At 34.9% G+C, this 27117-nt stretch overlaps 1 protein-coding gene across 12 annotated transcripts in view; it reads right to left on the reverse strand.

Annotated features, from left to right (window-relative positions):
- The window catches only part of LOC134534877 (uncharacterized), a 59425-nt gene extending 41477 nt beyond the window's left edge, over positions 1-17948 (reverse strand). For 2 of the 12 annotated variants that reach the window (XM_063373539.1, XM_063373537.1), the window contains exons 1-8: positions 17874-17948; positions 6837-6958; positions 4983-5246; positions 4783-4869; positions 4477-4666; positions 3322-3427; positions 2369-2430; positions 1037-1208 (exon numbers count right to left, since the gene is read on the reverse strand). In XM_063373539.1, coding sequence (XP_063229609.1) covers positions 1037-1208; positions 2369-2430; positions 3322-3427; positions 4477-4666; positions 4783-4869; positions 4983-5246; positions 6837-6944 — 989 coding nt within the window. In that variant the 5' untranslated portion in view covers positions 6945-6958; positions 17874-17948. Of the gene's footprint in view, positions 1-1036; positions 1209-2368; positions 2431-3321; positions 3428-4476; positions 4700-4782; positions 4870-4982; positions 5247-6836; positions 6959-17278; positions 17401-17430 lie in introns of those variants that run through there. The other 10 variants (XM_063373536.1, XM_063373533.1, XM_063373529.1 and 7 more) reach the window with 7 other exon arrangements.
- Between the last annotated feature and the right edge of the window lie 9169 nt (positions 17949-27117).

Below are 27117 nucleotides of genomic sequence, written 5' to 3' on the forward strand. Positions count from 1 at the left end.
TTCACATGTATAGAAATAATATAATTCCCTTTAGTTAGACTTTTTTAGGTTGTATATACATGTTTCAAACGTTATAAACAATTTTTAATAAATTGCAGAACTTTACATTTTTTATTGCAGAATTTCTTGTTTTCTATCGCAGAATTTGTGTTTCACTATCGCAGAATTTTGGCCTTTGGTGTGCAGAAAACTCCTAACCCTAGTTATTGTTATGTATTTCGTGTTCATATGGTACGTAATCTATTTTTCGCATTTTGGTGGTGTTAACACTCAATATCGTTTTATTTCGTGTTATTTTGCGTGTGCAAAAAAAAACCTTGCCCAAGTAATAAATTAAATTTCTCGACTTTTTTTCTGGGAGGATAGAGGAGGTTATCATAACTAAAATGAAAGATTGGTTATGTTATGTTATATCCTAAATCTTTACAATATGGTGTTTTTCCACGAGCGATTGGTAAACAATTGGCAACGTTTCTATGGGATAAAAATATTGTTTGGATTTTAATCATCTTACCATACCGCACGAATTTAAGACGGACAATACACGAGTTCAATAATGTACGTATGATAGTTTAAGGTTTGTTGCCATTTCTGGCTGTGTTACAGTAATAAAACGAATTGCATATAATTTTCATAGTAAGATGGTACAAGTTGGCAATGTCTCTGTTGTGCTAACAAAGAAGTTCACAGTTATTTTTGTATTTTTCATAGGTTTTTTCATGAATTAGTCAAAACAAGACAAGTTTCACAGGAAAATCTGATTTAATTAATTTTTTGTGTTTTTCATCTTTTTCCGCTGCCGCGAAAATTGCATAGCCCTGGGAATAAATAGCCTTTAAATAAATATAATGAAAAGAAAACAAAATAACCAACAAAGCACTGGAGATCGAGCCGAAACACATGCATTACTTGCACAAAACTATCGTACATTGAACATTTCCGATACCACACCCGCACGACTTAACAACAGAACACAGACGCTACAAACACAACCACCAAACCGGCAAAGCTGGAAAAAAAATTCCACGGATCTCACCCTCTGTTTTCTTCACCTGATGTGTGCCTTTTTTTGTGCCCGTTTCCCCTACTGGAGGACTGCTGCTCGCACTTCTGCCGGCGCTGGGCGCCCTCCCCCTTCGACGGACCAGAGCCACCACAAGAGCCGCCGCCGGCGCTGCCGGAAGGCACGGTGCCCGTGCCGAAGCCACCTGCGCAGAGAAGCAACCAACCTGCCGCAAGCAACCCTTTAGAGACTTGCGGTACATCCCGGGACCACGGCCATGCCGAAATAGCTAAGTTTGCCAGATTATTCGACATCAATGTAGTTTTAGCAGGAGCATTAAAGAAAAATTAATATACATACAGTAAAATGGTGTTAATAACAAATTTCAATAAGCTGCTCTATAGAAGAATTAGTATTACTTTTTAATAAGTCTCTGATTTCACGATGTATCTGTGAATTAGAAAAAATCATTACGAAATGTAACTCGCTAGAAAACAGGAAACCAGCAGTAAAGACAAACTCTCAGCTAACAAAACACCAACAGTGCATTAATGCGACCTGACGATATTAAAAGCCATTACCCACTAAAAAAAATTTTAACGGGAGTGGTTCTGTTGGTACCAAATTTGTTTTTATTTAGTACATAATACCCTAAATTAAAGATTTATGACAAATTCTATATTTTAACAAAAAAAAAAAAGAGGTAATTAGCAGCATTTTGTGTTTTGCTTCGTATTTTGGTGCTATACAGTGTATTGACTTCAATTTCGCTGTTATTTTGGATTTATCGTTATTCAACACTTGATCTTGCCTCTACTAATGGAGGCTGGAAAATTTAATTTTTTAATAAGTAATTCAATAAAATAAGATAAATTAACAATAAGTAACTATGAAATATACTGATTCACGACATACGAAGTTTAAAAAAGCATTTAAAATGTGCAGGATTGCGAGAGTTCGTACATGTTTACAATTCAAGAACAGGAATTTCAATATCAACGTTATGCATGCAGTGGCAAAAACTTAACAGTACCAAACATTTAAACGGAAATGCATTTCATGTGGTCGCTTTGCTGGGGAAACGGTTAAAAGTAATTTACATTGTGTGAAGCCCTATATTATTGAGTTATTTTTTAAAAAAATTCAATTTTAAAAACATGACGTAAGATAACTAAAAAATTTATTTGCCGGAATATTCTGAAAACCTTTCTTTGCAGTTAAAGCAGTTGGTTTTTTCTGTTGTTCGCAGAAACATCGCTAGTTTGCACAAATACAGGCAGCCAAGTACCACTGTTATATGTGGTTGGCATTCCTGTCCGTAAGAAAGGCTGAGCCTCCTTCTGCCTGGCATGTTCGTCCCCTGACCTGTGCTGTTGGGGCAGGTTCCCCCGCTGACCGCCACCGCTGGAGGGGATGGCGTCGGCTTCCTGTCGCAAACAATCACAACATACATCACTCTCACTGCAACGAATTTGGTTACAGATTCAAGACAGCCTTGAAACCACTACAGTGAAAACTCATTACAACATACCTGTAAAAACCCATAGTCATAGTACTTAATAATGAAAGGTTACTAAATGTAAAGCATATTTTAAGTGTCCTGGAAATGCGTACTTTACAGTGAGGTGCATTGTCATGAGGTTTCACTGTATTCCCAAGTTAAGAGGATGGGAAAGGTAGCATTGTGCATGAATGACGAGAATATAAATAATAATAACAGAATCGAACGAATTAACAGAATTCAATAGGGTTGGTTTTTTCAGCTAGATATTTTCACTGCAGAGACCTGAATGTACAGAAATGATCAATGCAGTATATAGATTAAAACAAAGAGAATAATGAGTGGTGTAAGGAATATCTTAATTATAAATCATTTTTACAAATACAGGCCCATGAACAAATGTTGGCTTCTGTTTAAATAACCAAAACCTAAGCTCGCCTTTGGGTAAAAGTTACACTGGCTTGGTGTAAATGCAACTGAAAAAAATTAACTTATGTATAACATAAAAATAAGAATAAGGTTTCTTTACTATGTTCATCATCAACTGAATGGGTTTGTTTTTCATCCTACAAAAACCTTTGAAACCATTCATGTCAATACACACTTTATTAAAATTTTATAACAAATATTTTATTGATAAAAATTTTTTGTCCTAAGTACTTGTAAATACAGGAGAACCTGTTACATTATGTGCATTTAAGTGCAACAGTATATTCTGGTAAGGGTTGCAGAAAATTACACACCAGTACTTCTCTTCAGCACAGCAGTAACAAAATCAATCAAAGTGATTTTTTTTTTATTATTTAGGTAATTTTACCTTTCTTTATTGCAGGCATTCAGTAACTGGTCGTGTAATTTTTTTTCGTACTCTTGATGCTTCCCTTGTTGCATTTCTTCTTTTGTAAAACTAGCTTCCGAGTCACCTAAAATAATTGAGGTTGTCTTACATTTCATACACTTTCTTTTTAAATAGATTTGTAATATGCCCACCAACAGTCTGGGACATTTTCGGTGGGCACGACATATGCAGACCAAATACAAGGTTATCACTACAGACCTCCGTCAGTACCAATAGCAGCAAGACATTCGTGATTGGCTAACATAAGAGGGCAAGAGTACCACATATCAGCAGTGATCATAACAAAAACAAACAAATATTAGACCACTAAATACAGAATGGATAGCACAAAAAAAATTTTCTTAAAAAGTAGAATATAATGTTGATAATGAAAGAACAGGAAAACATAAAAAATTTCCAAAAAAACTTAGCGATTACAAAGTTTATATATTGAATGCAATGATAGAAAAGTATTAACTGAATACAATAAATAGAAAGCTACATGTGTATTCAAACACCCCTCAACTATTTTTGCTCGCACACAAACTTAAAAATCCATTTGCCATATCTTATTACCTACCAAATTTTACGAAGATCCAATCAACAATTCAAAAGTTACGATAGAAAAAAGTCAAATACAAACATATATAGATACTGTGGTATTCATTTAATGTCTTGTCTTTAGGAAGACACAGCCTTTCAGTTTAATTATCTCAATATTGATTCACTCGAAGAAAGAACTCTCACTAAACATCAGCTAGAGGGTACCAGAACACTATAAAATTGTAACAAATATGCCATTTTTCACTAAATAAAATATATTCTACGGTATTTTGCACAAGCTTACTTATAAGTGGTCACTATGCAACAAAAAAAGATCCAAAGCATACATCCAAAGTTAAATTGAAACAAAGTAACTAATTCAGAGAGATAAAAACATAAAAATACGGAAGATGGTATGAATGAATGCTTGAACTTTAAATGGTCAATTAAAATACTACAGTCATGTGACTTGAAAATTCCTCACAATACATACAAATGCTGATCGTTATAGATGGTACGGACACCTAGCTTCGCTCAGTCGATAAATGATACGAAAAAAAGAGGGGAGGGGGGGGGCCAGTGAATTCTCACCAAGGTCGTGGAGGTACATGCAGTCTGGCTTTGGACACGGCTGGTTTTTCATGAAGTGGGAGCAGTACTTGGTCGTCCCAAGAGACGCCTTGAGCGTGCGGCCATCCACAGAGATGTTGTTCACAGCCTGGATGGCTCTCAGCGCATCGTCCGCCTTGTGGTAAGTGACGTACGCGCTCGCACTTGGACCCTGCCACGAGACCACCACAACTCGAGTCTGGCTCTGCCACAATACAGAACATCATCCATCACGCACGCTGCCATGCACTGTGAACGTGAGATGTGTCCTGCGTGGTATCAACTCACCTGTGAACCTGCGTAGGACGTGCTCTGGTTTATCACAACTTTGTGGATCTTGCCGAACTTCCCAAAGTACTCGTGTTTCTTCAAAACCTACCACAGAAATAACACCAACATTAACAAAATTTAGCCTAGTGTTCGAATAACTCGCAAACAGAAAATATTTTGAAGAAATCAAAGATAACATTTAAAAACGAATCACCTACCTCAGGATCCGCAAGTCTCATCGGTAGGCCCACGACAAAAACGAGATTTCGCTGCACCACTCTGACGTTGGCAAGATGTTTTCGGTTCTCCGTGATTTTCTGCTTCCGCTGCTGGTCTTTGTGTCGTTTCTCCGCCTTTAGCCTGGCGACCTCCTCCTGTGATAGTGGCTTGAAGTCGGCGGGGTTCTCGGGATATGCTTTGCGACACGCGGGGCACAGCCCGTTCTCGTCTGTACGGATACGGTGCCAACAGAATCTGCAGATCTGAAAGATAAATGCAAAAACATATTCATATAGTATAGTATTAATCTATACTATACGTACATACATTTATGTCATATTTTATTACATAGCGAGAACTGTGTAATCCTCCAAGACTAGTGTACCTTATATAAGTATGTATGTATGTATGTATGTATGTATGTATGTATGTATGTATGTATGTATGTATGTATATATATATATATATATATATATATATATATATATATATATATATATATATATATATATATATATAGCCTTTCAAAGGCTTCAAAAAATTACTAAGATGTGGGGAAATATAAACAGAAGCTAGTTTTACTTAAGTTATGGCATGTGGACCACAAGGTATAAAAAAACTAAAACAAAGGATAATAAAAAAAATATTTTCTATATTTAACAATATAGTTCCAAAATACTGAGATGGTTTGATGAAATCACAGAGAAACTACATGCAAGAATAAATATACAGCAAGAATTCAGATAAATAATAACTGTAAAAACCCAGTGTAGTAGGTGCAGCAAACCATTAGGACTACTTTTTCCAAACCTATTTAATGCAAAGAATCAAATTACATCTAAAGTATTCTTAACTTTCATATTAATGACCATGTCAATTTCCAGTATTTTATTAACATTAAACTTTGTAAATTACATAAATTAATTAACAAATATCCGTTATTCTGTAAAAAAAATACTTGCAACCTTCTACCAAGAGACTGTCTAATTACATAAATAATATGTTGGTTCAAATTGCACTGTTTGGATATTTAAAAAAAAAAAAAAAAAAATATGCTGTATTTTTTCTTACACATAATAGGTTACGCAGATGTCTGGAGTAGTACACCCCCCCCCCCCCCTATATTTAAATAGATTAAGTGATCTTAAAGTTTCCTCTGAACTGCTTATCAGGCTAGGTGGACACCATGTAACACCGTAACTAATCATGGTTCCCAAACTCTTGTATCAGCCAATTTCCCTCAGTTTTCCCTAGATAATATAAAACATTTTGTTCCGTCTACTCTATAAATTGTTTTCCTGCACAATGTACAGTTTTCACTGTTGTTTCCATGAACCCTGCATAAATACAAAACTGTCAAGTAGAAAAGATTTTTTTTTTGATAAAACTTTGAAACATACGGTATTGATTGTAATCATGCAAAATATTATAGATATTTGCCTGTGCTTTAAATTAATACATATTTGATAGTTTGCCAGCATTTAATTAAATACACTACTATTAATGGCACATAAATATATTATCATCATACATTCAGTTTTAAGATATGAATATTATATAATGTATGAAAAATTACTGCAAGCTTATTTTTTATATGGTGTTGTGCTTAGACGGCATAAATTTCCCTGCGATTTTCAGGCATCAAAAACACCTCTTCAATTCCCTGAGTTTTCCCGATTTTCCCTTAACTGCGGGGAACCCCGTTAGAATACTTCTTGGTTATGGCACGAAAACAAAAATTACAAAAAAAAAAAAAAAACTCTTCCGAAGTCACTTTCACGTGCCACGGCACAATTTCAACTGCAAAAACAACTTGGTTGGAATGTTTCCCGCGGGGACGGGACGACACTCGCCTGGTAGCCGCACGTGCACGGGAAGAAGTTGAGATCGTCGACCTCCAAGGGCTCCATGCAGAGGGGACACTCCACCTGCTCCTCTCCGCTCTGGTTCAGGACAGACATGGCAGGACTCTCCCCTGCGGGTCACACACCACACCCACGGGCCATCAGCTTCGACCCTCACACCCCCACCCAACAACCTTCCGAGTTCTGTGTCAGCAGTCCACGCTTTATACATCAAGACTAAATCAAGGTACTTTAAAACCCATTTAAGAATTTAAATGACTATGGATCCGTAAAATACTAATAATTTTTACCTCTTAAGTTCACAATAAGTCATTAATTATATTTAGCATAATCTAAAAATTAAACTTAAATGAGATAAAAATCAAAATATTTTATTCACAAATTCAACAAAGGCTATTTAGGAAAAAAAATACACAAATGTAATCTACTGATAAAACAAGAAAACCTGAATTATTTTAAACAATTATTAAAAAATTTAAAAAAAAGCACCTGGGCGAATGCGGTGGTGGGACAGTGCAACGGTAGGGGCGAAATCGCACAGTTTGAGGACATGCATTGTGATTGTGCTGTTTGATTTTGTTCAGTGCTGTGGCAGAGCAGTGAGTTGTAGAAATGTAAAATCCTATGCAAAGAGCAGCATGAGGCTCACTAGCTACTGTCTGCCGACCCCTGCTCTAGGCAAATTCTGGGATGGTTCCACGACCAATCTCTGTCCCATTATCTGTGTTCTGTGCCAGTTGTTACTGTCTCCAATGACCTCAAGGTCGATCAGATGAAAAAAAAAAAATCCATCACCCTTGAAAGTGAGGATCTCATCCTATAACAATTTCAGCTTTTTTAACCGCTTGAAAACCATATTAAAAATTGGCCTCTCTATAAACCGGTCTTTAAAAATTTACTAACATTAGGGAAAGCTGTCATAATGCTGAATGAGTGTCTGAATCCTGGCAATGTGATGTAAAAACTTACCAATTAAAAACTACAGCCAAAAGTAACAATATATTTCTTGGCTACCTCAATGCTACAAACTGCATGGATGTTTCTCTATGCCAAATGCAAACCGGATATAAATAGCAACTGGAAAAATTTGTGTTACTTGGCGACCTGCAAGACTAAAAGATCACTACAAATAAACTGCTATTATTGAATCACATGTTCTTTATTTGATCAGCCCTGAAAGATCAGAAGCCAACAAGAAACTTAAAAGTATGCGTCTTGTGCAACTCTGACAAATAGACATTCCATGTCAGATCAATAAAAAAAAAATATTTTTTGACCTCACCTGTTCAGACTCTGATAAAATTTGTTATGAAGAACAGGTATTACAAGAAGTATCTGTCAATTTTCATATTTTTATTTTCAAAAATTTATAGGAAATAAATAATAAAAATCAAAACTTTCATACAAAATGACACTACCACACTCGTACATGGCTGCTACTTTTTCCCTAAAGCATTGAATAGCAATATATATTTAATAATATTATAGAGACAAACAATAGTAAACAAATACCCTATAGATATGTGGATAGCATGAAGACTGCAATTCAGAAAATAATAAAGTTGCTTCATAGAGACATAGAAGTGTGGCTACGAACTGAGCTTGTAGCCGTTGCCACGGGATGAAGAAAGTATCAACATTGCAATAGCTATTGTCAGGAGATGACGAAAGCATCAACAATGCAATAGCAAAATTTCATCAATCACCAACATATTGCTTTAAGAGGTTTGGGGATGGATGATAAGGGTGGTTTTCCAAAATATCATATAAACAGTAACCATCCTCTTGTTTCAAAGGTCAAGTGTGCAATATTTAATTGAGAATGAAGCACAAATGTAAATTTGTAATAGAAACAAACCAACTGAAACTCTTCTTATAGAAATATCTCACAAGTAAACATAAATTTCTGCCTTTAACCTTGTCTTTCTGCATTTATCTTTGCCATGATATCAAAACAGTAGTGCTAAATAGGTTTGATATTGAAGGCTAAATACAATAAAATTAATTAGAATACAACATTAATTGAAATTACCATTTTTAGTGAAATTTAAAAAAAAAAATGCCCTCTTAAAAATGTTTGTCTACAATGTGAAACCTGACACTGCAGCTATTTTATGATAAATCTTTCAATATTTTTAATACACACACACATCCTCAAAAAAAGAAATATTTTTGCAAAGGTATATATGTATGTGTCTTACATACAGAGGTCTGCAGAAATAGGCTTCTGTTAGTTCCACACTACTTTACCATTGCAGGAACAGCTTAATATTTGGCACATGGATGGAAGAACGTTGTAGAAATAACATTTTTTTCCATACTTTTCCGAGAGATCATGTATTGAAATATTCAAGGTCAAAAGTTACAGCGAATGATCGTGAAATGGTAATCCTCCACAAGGTCGTCATGTAGAGTATATATGTATAGAAATGGTTTTAGGATTTTTAATCCACTACAATAAGGGAAAAAGTAGCAGCCAATTATAAGTGTGTGAGAAGGTCATTTATAATGAAAAATTAGATTTTTATAATGCCTAGCTTAAGATAATTTTTGAAAATAATCTGAAAATTGACAGATTTTCTAACCTTGTCATGTGTGTTCTTTATAGGAAATATCATAAAAATCAGAATTGGTGACATCAACAGGTGATTGATCTGACAAGGAATTGCTCAGCAGCCAAAAATAAATAAACAACACATGCCCCAGACTTTATTATACCTAGCTGAAGAAAACAAGAACAATTCTTTACAGTGTAGTCATTCATTCCCCACCACAGTGTATGAATTATAAAGGTCAGAGTTGACTCATGTTGTAAAATGTAGCTAAGAAAGAAAGACTGCTGTTTGGAGTGGAATCCAGTTTATCAAACTCCCCAGGGTGGGGAAGAGACACAGAGGGGTAGAGAGAAAGAGAGAAAGAGACAAAGAGACAGAAGAGAGAGCAGAGGAAAGTGATAGAGATAAGAAGGAGCGATAGAAAGAGAAAAAGAGTGAGGTAACTTTATCACCTTATGATTTCTTGCTACAACTCACATGTTCACAGATTGTGCGTGGCAGTGATATCGGGATGATTACAAACGTAAAGGTAAAACTGCATACTGAATGTCATCAGGAGAAAGGATGGGAGGGTATGACTATCCTAGATGACCCCATAACCATTCATGTGGATCTATGAAGGTTACAACTACTATGAAGATTTATAATTTTGCCTTAAAATCATTGAATAATCAGTAAATCAAAGAGCTGTGTGCACTACAATTATGACTGCAGCCAAAGACAAACCAACATTTTAACAAACACAACTAGGTATACATATTACCAAACCAAATAAAACTGTAATGTCCCAGCTATTCCTGCTTTTTTAAGGAGTCATACATACACTAAAAATTTTAAAAAATTATATCTACCTTCTAAAATAAAACCGCACATAGTCAAAAGTCTCTTAAATAATTTTGTATGCTCATAAAACTAGCCATGTTCAACATAAAATGCATGTAATTTAAAGCTAAAGTAAAATGAATGACCATCACAATCTCCTGTATACTCCAGGTGGGGGGAGGGGGGGGGGGGGGAGATAAAATGTGTAAACAAGAGAACTAGGTCCATGGGACACATCAGAAATCTGAGGAAATTATTAACACTTTAGCTCTGCAATAAAGAATATAAACAATTTCAGTACAATTCATTTCTGAGTGACCTATCACTAAGTTGCCATGCAGTTAATTTTAGTGATTAAATTTGGTTACATAATAGAAGTTTTGTAAAAAAAATAGGTTTGTTTATTTGAGAAGATTTCAGTTAAAATTATTTCCATGTCTTGATGGGAATGATAAGTTTTTCTTTTGTATATTGAGTTGGCGGGGAAGGGGGGGGCTAGTCCCCTACAGGTCTTTAAATAGGTATTTTGTACTTTGATTTCCACTGAATAACATGTTGGTGGCCTGTTGAGCATTAAATTGTCAAACTCTCGACGATAAGCTGTAAAACTTAACTTTTTTTTTTTAAATTAAAGATGTACATTAGTTTGGAATGTTTTGTGATTTTAGTAGACTACATCAACTATAGAAAGCACTGCCTATTGAGTCAAATGGGACTGGAGTTTAGGAACCTTTAACCTTTTTTCCCCTGCTTTTGCAGTGTTTTGTGTGTGTGTGTGTGAAATTGGACGTGTGTGTGCCTTTATTTCACTCTGCAGCCAAAACGACACATCGCAGACGAATTGTTTTTGTGCATGGTAGTAGCCCCAAGTCTCCCATCGTGCACTATTGTGGTTGCGCATAGATATCTATACGGATGTGAAAGTTACCTATAGGACACACGTGTTTCAACAGATTTTTATAAGAAAAAGTGTACAAATAAAGGAATAGTAGAAAGTGTATAGTGAAGTGTGAATAGTAAAAATATAAAAAACAATAGCAAAAAGAAACAATTTTCCATAATATTCTAGAATAGTCTAGGACTATGTGTGAGAAGTGGGGATTGCTTCTGAGACTATATAAGGCGAAATGTGACACACATGCTTCAGTTGATTTTTCATAAGAAAAAGTGTATGCATTAAATCTATTTGGGTATGCACCGGACGACAAAAGATCTAATGTAGTGTATAAGAAAGTATTTTAATAAAATTATTTAGTAATAAGATATTTGTGTATGCTTAGTATGCAAGATATTTATGTACAAAAAAAAATTAATAAACAGAATACAAAAAGAAGTCTTTCAACACATGTCTTATAAATAATTAAAAGTACAATCAAAAAAACACCCAGCGAAGCAGGTGCTTGCAGCTAGAGTATATATGTAAGTACATAATTTAAAAACAAATATGTAAATCTTGTATAGTTCCCAATTGGTTTAAGGTTTGCAATAAGTTTCACAAAAAAATAAATTGTGTGTGCAATCATTAAGCTAGCCCCTGAGGGTTCTGGTCTGTATTTTTGAACATCATTTGTTTGATATGGTTCAAGATTTAAATTTATGCTACACTGACCAATTTTCAGATATGTTAAAACTTTAATCAAGTTCGTATTTTCTTGCGCATCCTACACCTCCTTCACGTATTTAAATATTTTACTCTTAAAACTTAAAGAGGATACCTTGTAATGGTTACTCAATTACCAAATACTCCATTTGCATTTTGAAATTGGCAAGAGTTAAATTACTGCAAAATTACTGAGACCATGCAATGGCCACTTAAGAAGGTATTTACTGTATTCACTATTAAATGAAGACAGCAGTCTTTATTGTGATACCGTGAAACATTCACAAATTGTTTGTATACTATTCTATGATTACTATTAAAAATAGTATACTTTTTTTACTTCTTCTTTCACATGTACAGCCATTCTAAAGAATATTAAGAATAAACATAGCGAAATGTATAAGTCACTATCCTACAGCGCATTTCACAAGGAAAAACATTATTAGTTATAATGTATGCTCCTGCATGACAATCATAAATTTTATGGACACTGATTATCAATAGTGTATGAAGCAAAAAAAAAAAAAACCTTTTTAACAGAATCCTACATACTGTACATTAGCATAAGGGAAGATTTTTACATATTCAAAAGTCAGAGCTTGTAAACAAAACAAAAATATGTAAGTACTCTCAACTCATTGAAGAGATCATCTTAGGAGAAAATTAGTACCACCATACTGAAATTTTCCTAAGATTTCAATGATGAGTTACTTATCCAAAATTCTATAATGAGGGCACAAATAATATATTTCCACTCTTTTATATAGTGTTTGGCCTTGAAATTTACTAACAGATCCTATAGTATGAAAGAAAATAACTCATTCCACTGGAGCAACTAGAATTATCATAACTATTATTCAAGTTCAAAAATGTTAACATTTATTAGCAGGTTATTTACACTAATCTGTAATAAAATTTCCCTGACTTTTCGCAGACCAAAATTTCATATTGCCTTTTTTATATATACAACCATTTACCTATTCATCAATTTTATAAAATAAAGCAAACCTGTCTCTGCCATTTACATAGTGTTGGCCAAGTTCTCTTTCTACTTTCTTTATTCAAACAGAACATTGCATACGTCATCCGCATTAAAACGAATGCTTTCACAGTCTGGGTGATGGCACACTGGAGAATGACGTTTTCCCCTCAAATTACAATCACTGGAGAGTTTCCATCACTTCATGACCCAGATTTCAAGTGAATCCCCTGACCAACTCACCACTTCCCTGACTTTCCAGAATGTGCGACATACACTAGGTCATGTGCCATGTTGAATCATACAATTTAAAACGAAAGCTGTACTACATTTTGAATATTTGGGGAAGGAAAAAAAAAATATGGTGGGACTCATTCCCCACAACTAGTCATTCAATTTCTTAAATCTCGTAAAGCTAGTCTGGCAGTCTTCAAAATATCTTAACTACGCCAACACTTACTAATATAATGTTGAGCTTAACTTGAATTCTATATAACCCACAGTATATCACACCATGTATGAATTTGAGGTTAGCTCTACTAAGCTAAGTCAACCTCACAGCTCAAGTGATGATTAGTTCAAGCAGTGTACAAATTCAAGAGGGTTCTTACTCTCTGCATTCTCCTTCTGACATACTCGGGAAAGAACAAGGGGTGTTTGCCCTTAAATGTGCCCTTTGTGCAAAAACAATCATTTTTGATATAACCTAACAATATCCGACCAGTGTATCAGGCCTCTTAAACTATATCTACACTAAGTATTTTTTTCCGCTCAAACATACATATTGAATTTTATCACAGAGTACTAAACATGGGATTTTATAAACCATATTTAGCGATAAAATAGCGTATTAGTTGACAAAAAGGGAACTAAGTGTGAGTGTGTGTGTGTACGCGCGTGTGTGCAGTGAGTGAATTCTTCAGTTCACGCTTGCTTCCACCTACTTTCCTCCAAGCTGAGACATCCCACACTGTCCACTCTCTTGCCCAATTCAAGAATGGATGAGGGGGAGAGAGCGAGTGTGTGTGCTCTCTCTACGAATTGGGGCACTGCCTAAATTTTACGTCTGCTGATCTCGCTTTCTTTTAACGCGACTCAGGACCAAAAGTGTCACCTTAATCCTTAATGGTAACTACGTTACTGTTCCTGTTCCGAGAGTACATCGGAAATGGATACTGTGGTTTTATTCTTACTCATCATTCCACCACTGTGACACGTCCTCCCCACAAACAGTCTCTAGGCTGGTAAACAAGCAAGAGGTTTTATCTTAAGAAAGTCAGCACGTTGTAGTAAAAACCTGCATCTCATTCATAAGAAAGCTTTTTTGTCAGTTAAGAACATACTTGTGTATTTTTTTATTATTCAATAACTAATACAGACGTGTCTCTACACAGAATATGTTATCAAAATAGGTACCTAGTGATAGATTTTGTAATAAATAATACAGAGACCAAAACCACATTTTATAATTTTTGCCTGTCCAATAATTTGTGCCAGTATCATCACTATCACATTATTTTGATTAAATTTCACAAAGTAATATTTATGTTGTGAAGAAAATTCCAAACACTTTTTAATTTGATGAGTTACACCATCCCTGTAAGATGCACACCTCAGTTTTTTCGATCATTGCTCTAAAAATTTGTTTAACGAATTCCTAACATACAATCAAAGTCGTGGCAACAGCTGGTTTACAAATTAAACCAAAGCAATAACCCAGAAAAGCAGCTTCTGGGATATAAAGCAAATCTTAACAAAAGCAAATATTAACAAAAGCCAAAGGTTGGTTAGGTTAAGTCACTACATCAATAAAATATAAAATCACTAACAAATATTTAAAAACAGAATTTTTGCATGATTTCTATGCAACTAATCTAAACCAACAAACGTATCCCTTTAGTTACTATTCGCTTTCATTCCCCAAAAACAGCTACTCAAAGGTATTACCTACACCAATATTAAATAGAGAAATCTTCAAGCAGACCAAATAAATACAACCATAAATATAATCCTTAAAAATTGACTGGTCAAGCTCACAACACAATACCATGCATTACATCATCTTCAACATCAACTGCTCCCAGCCTGCTGCCGTGTCAGCAAAGTAAAATGCCTCCATCTTCCTCTGTCACTTTACCATTCCACCTCCTTTACCCTGCTCCATTCTTCTTCTACGCTCTCCTGCTGGAGCGTACGTAGAATTTCAATGTTTCCTGCTGTTTGCTTTCAAATTCTTTCCATTTGTTAGTGAGAATGGCAAAATTTTTATAATTAAGAAGGGGGATGATATATTCATCTCATCTCCCCCTCCTGTGTACACCCTTGCTCTCCTGCACTCCCGCTTCCCACATACTCCGTGTTGCTTTAGGCCTTTTTCCTGTGCACTAACTTCATCATTTTCCTAGGCAGCCTCTCTTTACCCATTCTCTGCACATGGCCATACCATCTCATTCTTGCTTTTTCTCTGATCTCATTCAAGTCCTGTACTCCTGCTCTTGCTTGCAGCATCTCATTCCTGATCCTGTCTGGCCTCGTAACTGCAAACAGGCCCCACCTAATGCCCTGATCTTTCCAGCGTCTCTCTTGTCTACAGTCCAAGTCTCTGCTCCATAAGTGACTATGGACACATAGTAAGTATTGTACAGCAGTTGTTTCCATTTTAATGGCAAATCCCTCTTCAATAGTGACTCTCACACACACCTGTAGAATGCATCTCCTTGTTGCTCTCTCCTTACTATTTCCTCCTTGCTTTTGCCCCTGTACCAAAACCGTTCACTTCCGACACTAATTAAAGGTTTACAAATGTTTCAACTCAACATTTTGTTCCTAGTCATGACCATTTTTTAGTGCTGAATTTCAAGCCACATTTCTTCACTTCCTCAATCCATGCCATTAGTGAATTATTTTTTACTGGGTGGAAAGAAATTAGGAGACATGTACAACATCATGGAAGTTGGCCAATGATAAACTAGAAAGCTGAAACGAAGGAAGCATGTATGTATGTAACAGTGAAAGGCTGAATGTAGACTGAAAATGAATAGCTGTTGTACAAGAGTGAAGTAATAAATGGAATGGAGTATCTAGATTGGTAAGTGATTAAATAAGTAATAAGAGATGGGACACGGTACACCATGTGCAGAGGAATCTTAAAAGGTATACTATGCTTGCTATGGTATAGGAGAGACACTCCATAACTAAGCACAATCCATACTGGCTGCCAAAATGATTCCAAGTCAAATTTCCACCCCCCCCCCCCCTTAATTGTTAGTAGGCTTCCAAAGAGCTTTAATACAATCTATCCCACGCACACTTTCGAATGAGGGGGGTTCGACTCCCCCTCCCATTTCCCTTGGACGAGTTCAAATTACGAGCAAAACTTCTGTTCTTGAATAATGGGTATGATACAATTAGTATTTACTTAGTATGTAATAAGAATTTATTGGATGTGTATGGTAATGAGCGTAGTAGTCAAGAAAGAGAAATGAAAGGGCGTCTCTCTTTATATTGAATAAATTTAATGGTAGTGTGATAGTAGTAGTGATGACGGAAGTGCCAATTTGTGTTTCGCAATATTTAAAGATGTAATGGGTAAATTTTTTGTGCAAAATTTAAATACAAAGTACAAAACAAGCATGTGAATGTTCCGTGCCCAAAATCCCCATATTCATGTGCTTGTCCCATAATGTATGAGAGGTTATGACATAAGCACCACCTGACACCATCAATATTGTTGTGGTATCGGAATCTAGACTACTTCCAAAATGACGGGTGAGGTGATAAATAATGCACATATAAGTTATTAAAACATGGTCTCACCTACCTTAGCTGTTTTAGATTTTCTTACCCATGTACTGTTGATTATGAAAAAATATCTCAAAGCTAACACTACAGCTTTAATTGAATACTTTATGTAGAAACACTGGGAACTTAATTAATACCATGCGACTGTGGAACAGTTATCCAAATTTATGTTAATAACAATTTTTCTGATTGACACAATTCAGCGCTACTTGCTTCTCAGGGTGATCCCCTGTGATTTAAATTATGTTGGATAAAACATGACAATATGATATACATATGGGCACATCACAGTAATTAGTTGTTAGAAACTGGAGCTCAAACATACTGAAATGATAATCCCAGATGTACACTTGCCAAACTATATGTGCATATTTGCTATGACTACACTACCATTATCATTTTTCATAACATGTTACATCTGGCATGCTAACAACATATACACCACATGCTTTTGTTTATTCAATAAAAATTATTCAAGTTTTGTTTAAATAACGTCCAATATACTATAGCGAAGTAAAATTTCCGTAACAGGCTATTTAAAACTTTGTAAACAAACCATAGAATGACAGTCCCTTGGCAGACCACATTTACCTACATCAATATCACACTTATAGGATTACACCTGTTAATATACACATTTCTGACGTTTACTGATGCAAGACAGCCTACATACCTCAAAAACTACGAAACAATCCTTAAGGTCAAGCTAATGTCCAAATGACAACTTTCAAATGCAGTAAATAAGTGGAAATCTAAACATTCCAAGACCATGCATTAAACAAAAGATAGAAGAACATATATTATACGTTGTTTGAGGGCACTCACAACTATTTACCCGACGTGACCGTCGAACAGGCCAAAATGACATACACGTATGGTACTTGACGGATTCTACTATTGAAGTCTGCTCTTCCAATGGGCTGTCAAACTGCCATGTTGGTTAGTCTAGTCTTTGAAATACTTCCGCTTTGGAACTACGCCCAAAAATTAGGTGAGATAATTATAAATAAATTGCGTTTGAAAACAGCGTTCAAAAAATTATTAAAAAGTTATAAGGAGGCCTACTAACCATTAAATATTTTATTCACAATACATAAATGAGACACACTCGGAACGTCTCAAACCTTACGTTGAATTCGAAAGTATTTTAGAACAAAGACACTATGGACCAATGATTTTTAATTTTAGTATACGTTAATACTAACAGTTTTAATCTGCTGCATGCATGACGAATCTCTAAAAATTATTTACGAATAATGTTTACTTACCTAGTCTCACTTCACAGCAGTAGATGTACCAGGAACTTTGTGCTACGCGAAATAGTTCCTAGCGCAGCAGCTCTGCGCACTTTGAGCGGATGTTAATCAAGTGCGTATTGTTTTTAACCATAACAATAATTATTCGACATCTATCGGATTCTGCATAGTTTGTTTTATTTAAATAAAATTATTGAAACTTTATTTTATGTAAATATATATTTATAATTTCCTAAATAAAAATTACAAATATAACAATCACTCTTACGTCGGCTGTTGGCTTTAGTAGTACATAAATTTATCCAAAACAAATTTACGATATTCAATGTTGCCTTGGCAACCAAAATGGTTTTGTATACAGAACGCATGGTTTGTATAATACATAATAGTAAAATAATTTGTATAGCGAGAGCAGCACATGGAAAATATATTTGGCAATAAAATAAAAATTTATAAATTTGATGTTTAATTTTTTAATGCTGTCTCAATATTTTATTTTATTTAGTGTAAACTGTTATAATACAATGAAAAATGTCCGAAAAGGAAGTATATAAATGAGAAGTTAACGATAGTGTTTAACAGAATACAAATTATTATTTAACAAATACGCTATGTTGATTGAAATATATCTCCAGATAAACTAAGTAGCACTTACTATCTACTTAATTTAAACAATTTGGTCAACTAGGTTATTGCTTGTCAGGGGCGCAACAAGGGAAAGGAAGGGTATTTTGCCCCCCCCCCCTCCCTCTGAAACCTTGAAGTGGGGGCAAACGGGGGCAAAGAAAGTGCTGTGTAATCAATTTTTAGATAATAAAACTGCTTAAATAGCACCATTTTCCACCTTAAAATACGAATTTTCCTGGGGGAGGACCCCCGGACCCCCAGCTTCAATAGGGGGATCGATGATTCTTTATTATAAGGTATATTGCCCCCCCTTTGGAAATTTAGTTGTTGCACCCCTGTTCCTTGTGGTACATAGTGATGAAAAATTTAGGTACTTCGGAGGAGTGTTATAATCAAGCAGCATGCTCATTGTGTACTTTGTAAACCTTTCATACATTCTGAAGTTCTAAAAAGCAGCGTTCAGACCTTCAAACCTGGCATATTGACAATCTGCAATATACCTATTCACGATAGCTATACGAGGACTGATGGCATAGCAGTTTGGCTGATGGACCTGTAGTTCCTTATATGCTGGAAATGCTTGCAGAGGTGGTCCTGTTTGTTAGTTGTGATGAGAATAGACTTGCAATCAGACATGTTGCAGAGATTCTTATAACTTCTCTTTGAAGAGGTACACATTGCTGGGCCATGTGGGGTCTTATGAGGTACCCGTGTCCTCTGAAAGCAGCCTTGGTCCTGTCTTGTAGTTAAGCTAACAAACCAAAAGTTTGAATTGGCTCTGACTGCACCTTAACTGTTAATAGTTTTTCTGCTTCCTGAATACAGTTCTCTCACCTGTAGAATTCGCACCAAAATTATACTTCAATTCTTTTGGAAAGAGGTTGAAAAGTTCCATCAAGCCACCCTTGAAGATAAATCTGTACATATGACCAGGCTGAAGAGCCTGTACATAATAACCTAAAAAACCAAAGCCCAGGTGCCCTGAAACCTTTCGTACAAAGTGTACCTAGTAAGATGTTCTCTACCAGTAGGCAGTAGTAAGAGCTAAGGAGTGTGTGAGTGTGTGTGTTGCTACCCTAAAGCATTTATCTGGCCACCATTTAGAATTTGATAAGCTTTCAACTTTAACTTGCGGTACAGTTGTGGTATTACATTTTACGGCTATGCAGAGTATTTGGCATAACTTTGGACACTTCAAGGTTCCATTCACCTACACAATAGGCCAAAAACCATCAAATAGATTAATGGTGCCCTTAACGTAGAATGTGGACCAGTTATTTTTGAGTTAGGATGTTAGCAGTCTTGGTTTATCTGGCATCATAAATCTGCATAGGACTAGGTATGGCATTCAAAATTGAGGGTTTGAAGCATCTTGCATGACTTGTGGTTTCTTTCTCCCCTTGGCTAGCACCCCAGATGCTAATCTTTAACAAGATTTCCCGCTAGTGCATAGTGGTCTCACCAACTCTTTATGGAAATAGGAAATAAATAAATAATTACAGTGTTGTTATGTCAGTAGACCTACAAATATTTTCGCCAACTCATTTTACTCCAAGCTAGATTCAACTTGCCTATAAATTAACAAGCGTTTCTAAAATGCTCATTGCCTGATAACGTCACATCATTAAGCGGGGCACTTGTGATTGCAACTTGTGATGGTTTACAAATAGCTCGGGGACATCAAGCCATATCAAGAGCATTTTAGTCGAGTCATCATCTAGCACAAGTATATAATGCTTAAAGTCTGTCTCTTTTGCTAGGTACCCAAAATATCAGCATGAACTCAACTAAGCTGACCTCTGTTATGTCTACAATAAGGATTCTCTTGGTCCGATAAAAGCATCGGGAGTATTAAGGATTTGGGAATATTAAATGACTATATTCTGAAATTTCCCTTGAAAATATTGGTTTCATTAAAAAAATATATATATATGACTACAAATTGGAATGAAATTTAATTATTATTACAGTTTTTCCAAGTCTTTGGTAAACATTAAGTAAATTTTACACTACTGCAACAACAAAAATTGTTGCATATCTTTGTACTTACTCATAGTTCCACAAATTGTTAAATTGTTTTGTTTTTTTTGTGTCCATATAATTACAGTGGTGCCTGCAGGTATGTGGTACCTGCATGCCTACCTGGTACATGATGGGCCAGTGGTCATGTGCTTGCAGTAATTATACTTTACTTACATTTGTCCTGTGTTTGTTCTCCTGGTGTGCCCACCATCAAAATCCTAAGACTGTTGGTGGGTAGGTATATAACAAATTTTAAAAAAAATCTTTTTCCTAATCTGTTGCAAAATTAACTGAGTGAAAACTAGGCACGGTTTCAGTTTAATACAAAATAGTATTTGTAGTAATTAATTCATCATAAAGTAGTACACAAAATATCCACATATGAAGTTTATAAAGCTTTCTTTTACATTATGTTAGTGTACTCAGTAGCAGTACACGTTGCGCTCATTTGTCAGGAGTCATGGGCCCCACACCTCGGCACGTCTTACAACATATGAGTACCGAGAGTCTGTACCCAAGATTTTTGGAGCACACACGTGTGATATAAAGATCTGGATTCAATTTAAATTCAACTCTAAGGTTGTCAAAAAAAATTGTTAAAGTACCTCCATAAAAAATATTGTTTAAAATACTTCTCTTTCAATACTTCATTAACAAGAGGAATGCAGTCTGTTTTCTGATTGTTTTGTATATTGCGGGAATGTAAATGTAATGTTTGAAGAGTTTTTTTTTTATTTAGAAAAAAGCAACTAATTAATTTAGTCACTTAGTAGCTCTCAGTATATATCTAGACCTTCCTTTACCAAACATTAGCCTTTTGTTGTAACTAACCAATCTATCACAATATCTGCTAGAAGGCTTTTGTGAAAACAATTGCTGCTTCCTTAAGATTCTAGTGTTATGTTAAAACTACTATATTATGTGTCATTTGTATTCCAGATGATTAAAAATTTAACAAAAAATTAGAAAGTTGATTATTCTAAAGGCTGAATTAGAGCAACAGTAATAAAAAAATAACAGCGTGGCATGGCCTATCTTTTGATGATGAAGATGTAGCTTGTAGTTCATTGGCTGTTTATTCTTGGGTAATGATTGGCAAATTGCGAGCTGCCACATTACTGTCGTGCTCGGCTTTCTTGCTAGAGTGGACGGCTGGAGCTCACAATAAACAGGATTGTTTTGCTTCTGGATGTTTTGGCATCCTGAGCTTGAGTTCCACAAGCAGGGTCCTGAAAAGGGTTTGGCCCGACTAGGATACTCCTGACCTAACTAAACCAATTTTTTTTTTTCCTTTCTCGCAGTTGTAAAAGGTGTGTAGGCTGCAGTCAAATGGTGAGGTTTCTTGGTGTATTTTATATTCCTGTTTTCCCCACAAGTTCATTCCATCGCCACGTCACCTCACTGTGATGGCCCCCTTTTAAAACTTTCTCTAGCCCTGATGTTAGGTATCACTTCCTATCCCTCATACAATATTTCAGAAAATAACAGAGAAAGTATTCTAAAAAATAGTAATTATTATTCTCCTGGCCATAAAAAGGCCATTAAATTTCATTTTATTTTTCTACTTGTGTATTGTTTAGACAGAGAAAAATCAATATTTAAAGGTAATTTCCCCTGCTCAATGCACAATGGTGCCACCAGTTTGACGAGGCGATTACAATTCCATCTTGTGTCGGGCAGCCGTACTAGAATTCAAAAGTGGAATTAAATATTATTATGGCTTGGCAACTTCTATTAAGTATATTTATATTCAATGGTAATATACAATATAAACTTAAATGCAAGATGTACATTGTCTTACATGAGTCAACAAATATAACTAACGACAGAAAACACATGAATAAAATTCATGACATTGCACTCTTGCTGATAAATATACCATTACAAATTAGAAGACTTTTATCATCTTTCAAAAGTTTTATAACCTTACTGGACGCCTCTATGCCCAATCATGCACTCTTCTGAATGCCCCAATCAGAAATTAGGTACCTTCTTCCTACTAATGTGCTTGAAAAGTGCCAGTCATATTGAAACTCATTTATTTGGCCTTGCTTTCACACTACTGCGTTTGTTTCTTGTATCTAGACTTTCCTGAAGAAAGGGACAGATTCAAAGCCATGACACATCATGAAATCTTATGTTGCCTTCTCTGACTTCTGGTGTTATTATTTGTGTCATCCCCTGTGTTTTGCATTTTCTTTACGTCCAAATTCGCTGAATAATTTTGTTTTACACTGTGATTTTTTTATTCCTGACGTTTGTATTTCTGTTGGCCCATGTTAAGCAATGGAAATGTCAGTAATAATTCATATAATCGTAAAGATATGCAAACCTTCATAAAGGCGTGGAACGCAATTCTTTTTGCTTGTTGCTCATTGTGGGACTGCTTCCAGTAGGCAGTACCTGCATGAGGTGAGATGCATACTGCAGAGTAATTAATATAAGCATTTTGAAAACAAACACATGCTTTACTAGGAAAGGTTCAGACACATGTTAGTATGTTACTTAGAAAATGTACATAGCTATGTTTAATAGTTTATAGCATTATTTACATTTTGGGATGAGTTGGAACTACAGATATTTAAGCCAAAGGTAAATACGGGTAGTGGTATGTACTAGGAAATAACATGGATTTAAATTATACACACCACAGTTGAAAGGCTACCACTAAAAATAATTCATTAAAAATAATAGGTATTTCAGGTGCAAAAAATGTTATCTTTATACAATTTTCTTCACAAAGTTTACACAATGGTTACAAACAAAGGCCTTCATTCATGAACAATCATACAATAACACAAGCAACAAAGTGTTTGATTTTTCATAACATCAGATCAAGTTTATGAATTTGTCTCTATAAAAAAATACAATCTGACAAGATATAGCCTAAAAATACATGAAATTTTCAAGAGTTCTCTGTCTTGACCAAACATAAGTATCTAGATGACTAAGAAAAACTACATAGCATAAGAAACTTTTTTAATTTCCAGTAATATTTTTTTAGTAACATTAAAAGCTTTTTACTCATAGAAAGAAATTTTAGTTTCAATAGAACACAGCAAACTGAAAACAAATCAGCACCATATTATAATAATTATAATCCAGTAACTTCAATTTGTAACTGATAAGATTCCTAGCTCTTTACAAACAAAAATAAATAATTTATTTTTAATAGACATATACATTCCACTCTTAACATTTTTCTTGCACATATACTCACATAATACATGATACAATAACAAAAACAAACTATCATATATTTTTAACTTCTAAAAAAAAATTCTCCAATTCTACTAAGGAAGTGAAAATCTGCACACAATTCAATCAAATCCACAGGAAATATTACCAACTACAGAGAGAGACACGCAGCTCGCTTAGCCATTTGCCCTTTACAAAAGCATATAATGCTCAAATGAAAAACTGCCCTCAACAAACTACAATCTTATTCTTGTTTATGTTTAAAAAGAAGCTATGTCATTAATATCCAATGCAATTCATATACTGACGAAAATATCTCATTAGTTTTAACTTATGACTGTTCACTTATCAGGTCAAGACCTCCATCCAGCTTAATGTTTAGATCTCAAATGCTACTAATTTGATGTTTAAATTTAATACCAGTTCTGATTATCATCACACACAGCTGCTTTGACAAGTCACTTAAAAAAATGTTCAACATGGATTTAGGATGTAAACGTGCAGGTATGCTCATAGAATGATCCTTAAATGATACTAATACACAGGCCCACGGAGGAAATAATGGATTGATTGATTGATTGATTGACTGATTAAGACACAATAACCGTTCTCTGCACATATGGTCAGATAGCTCTGCAGGCCACAGGGGCAAACACTTCACACACACGTGACTCTACTACTGCCTACACTTTGCCAGTCTTCTCACGTTAGCAGAACATACTACATTTTAGCAGCTCAAATGGTTATTTACATCTGATGGTTTGAAAGTCAACACATGAGAATTGCATTCTACAGATATAAAGTGCAGAAAAAATACCACCAAGAATGAAAAGGTTAACAAAATAGTATAAATTAATGCATGATGGCTGCAAAACAATTTTTTTCCATAACCTATAAGTGTAAGGAATATTTTTTTTGTGTAATGATATCATCCAGATGTTAGCAATAATTTGTGATACGCACCATTCCGGACCCAAAAGAACATACTGCGACGGGTTGTGAATTTCAGAGCAACAGATTCAGTGTTAAAAGGAAAACCTTCAAGTTCCATTTGTTAAAACAACTACTCCATGCAATTTCGGGTTATGCCTGCTAAGGTGGTAGTGAATTTTTTTGATCTTCAAACACTAATTTTTATCCTTTGCACTAATACGTGAGCATATAAAAATTTGCTTTGAACCAAGAATTATGATATTAGCATGATTAAAAATAAATTCAAATAAATTTGATACGGAAGTATGCCGTGTAAGCTCTGGTCTTCACCTCCGTTCACGGGCAAACAAGTAGTTCTACAGAGCCAAGCTCTTCCGGCACTGCGCCAGGGCATACTCGAATTACCGCATAAACCTAAACCCCCTCAGACACACAAATGTGTTCATCCTCCCACTTAAAACATAATTCCTCGGAGATAAAAAGACAGGGTTCACTCTGGTAAGGCTGCCTCTTCACACACAGCCCCAATGCACAAAGCCAAGGTTAGTCTAGTCCATCCTGAACTATCTCACAGCATAGGTACTCTGGCTAATCAGAACTCGCATCCTAAACCAACCTGTGTGACCAGCAGATCAGACACGAACCATGCAATGCCCCAGACCACTGCCAAATGTCTTAATGCCAGCGTTCTCCCTTCCCAACCGGTTCCTCTCTCGCCAGGTTTTTACTGAGAACTCTGGGGAGAAGAGCCAACCCGCAGATAGTTGCAATGCCAGTCAGAAACTCACCAGAAATTCACATACTTGGACTACACAGCCAGTTTCCCAAAACAAAATCAATATAAAGAAACATGTCCACTGAAACAGACACAATTATTTTAAACTTTGAAACCATTAATTTCTCACCATATCTGTTAGATTGCACAGCTTCAAATCACTTTACACAATTTAACTTTAGCAGCATATTTATATACTTTTCCATTAAAGTGTTAATGAAAGAATATTATAAGAAAAATTTACACACATCTACTCAATGGAACAGTCTGAACAGCATGCCAACAAAACACATTGCAAATATAAAACATGCAATACAACCATGGCTGAAAGTCTTAACCCCTTACTGCCCCATGTAGCATATATATGATACACACTAATTTATTTTAAGTGAAAATTATATTTTTTAGTGTATGTGCAATCTAGCTCTTTTAAAATGTTCATATACCTTGGGTAGAAGTTTTCTTCATTGTAGGTTTGCCATGCTATCTGTATATTATTGTCTATGGAATCATTTCAATGGGACAGTTTGTTTGTTTACATCAAGCAGTAATGCTCAACTACAAACCTTAATTTTGGAGGTAATTAAAAAATAGGTAAATATGTAGAGTAGCGGTATTTGCGGGAAAAAAAATGCTAAAAATCCAAAAATTATTTTATTATATGCTCTTTCACTTCCTCTTTTCAAAAGAACTGGCGGAGATAAGAAATTCCAAATACTTTAGGAGATATCGAATTTTTTAATTTTCATAGTTGGGCGATATTTGTTAAAAAAAATTAAAAATTCCGAAAATACTTTTATTCTAAGCTCTTTAACTTCCTCTTTTCATTAAATTCGGCGGAGATAAGAAATTCCAAATATTTTAGGAGATATCAAATTTTTAAATTTTCATAACAATACCTGTGCATTCATGCGGCCAACATAGTTTCTTGTTTACGAGTATGGATTTTTTTTTTTTTTTTGCGACGTAGGTGAACAACTACATCATTTTTTACTAATGGCAAAGGAATTGTACCCGCCTCTAACTTAGGTGAGTTTTTAACGTTTCAAATTTTAATGTTTTATTTTTGTTATTTGAATATTGTTGCGCAAGTAATAAGTAAAAAAAAATTACGTGAGTTCCTACTGTTCATCCTTTGTCCCGGTTTGTTTGGTCAGGTCAGTTACATTATAAATATTTTAAAACTAAACAGCCATTAAAATTAATTCACATTATTTTTAATGTCGGCTTAGTTTGAAAGTATTAATAATGTAACTGACCTGACATAATCGACCATTTTATTAATTACGCATTCACGAACACACGGCAAAATAACAAAAATTTTGGTTGTCGAATGGTTGCACAGGTCTTCTATTGCAAAATTAAAAAATTCGATATCTCCGAAAGTATTTGGAATTTCTTATCTCCGCCGGTTGTTTTGAAAAGAGGAAGTGAAAGAGCATATATTTTTTAGCATTTATTTTCGCAAATACCGTTACTCTACATATTTACCAAAAAATAATGTTTGTCGTGATATTTAATTAATCAACATACATTAATGTATGTATTATTATTAGTATATCAGCCAAAAGTAGAAAATTATTTGAATCTGAGTTGAAAATATGTATGTATCAAATCTGATACATTGGGCAGTTACTGCCAATGTACTGTTTTGAGGTTAAATTTGAGTGATATCATATTTTGGAAAGTAATTATATCCAG

This window comes from Bacillus rossius, chromosome 8, assembly GCF_032445375.1.
Source record: "Bacillus rossius redtenbacheri isolate Brsri chromosome 8, Brsri_v3, whole genome shotgun sequence".
Classification (NCBI taxonomy): Eukaryota; Metazoa; Arthropoda; class Insecta; order Phasmatodea; family Bacillidae; genus Bacillus; species Bacillus rossius.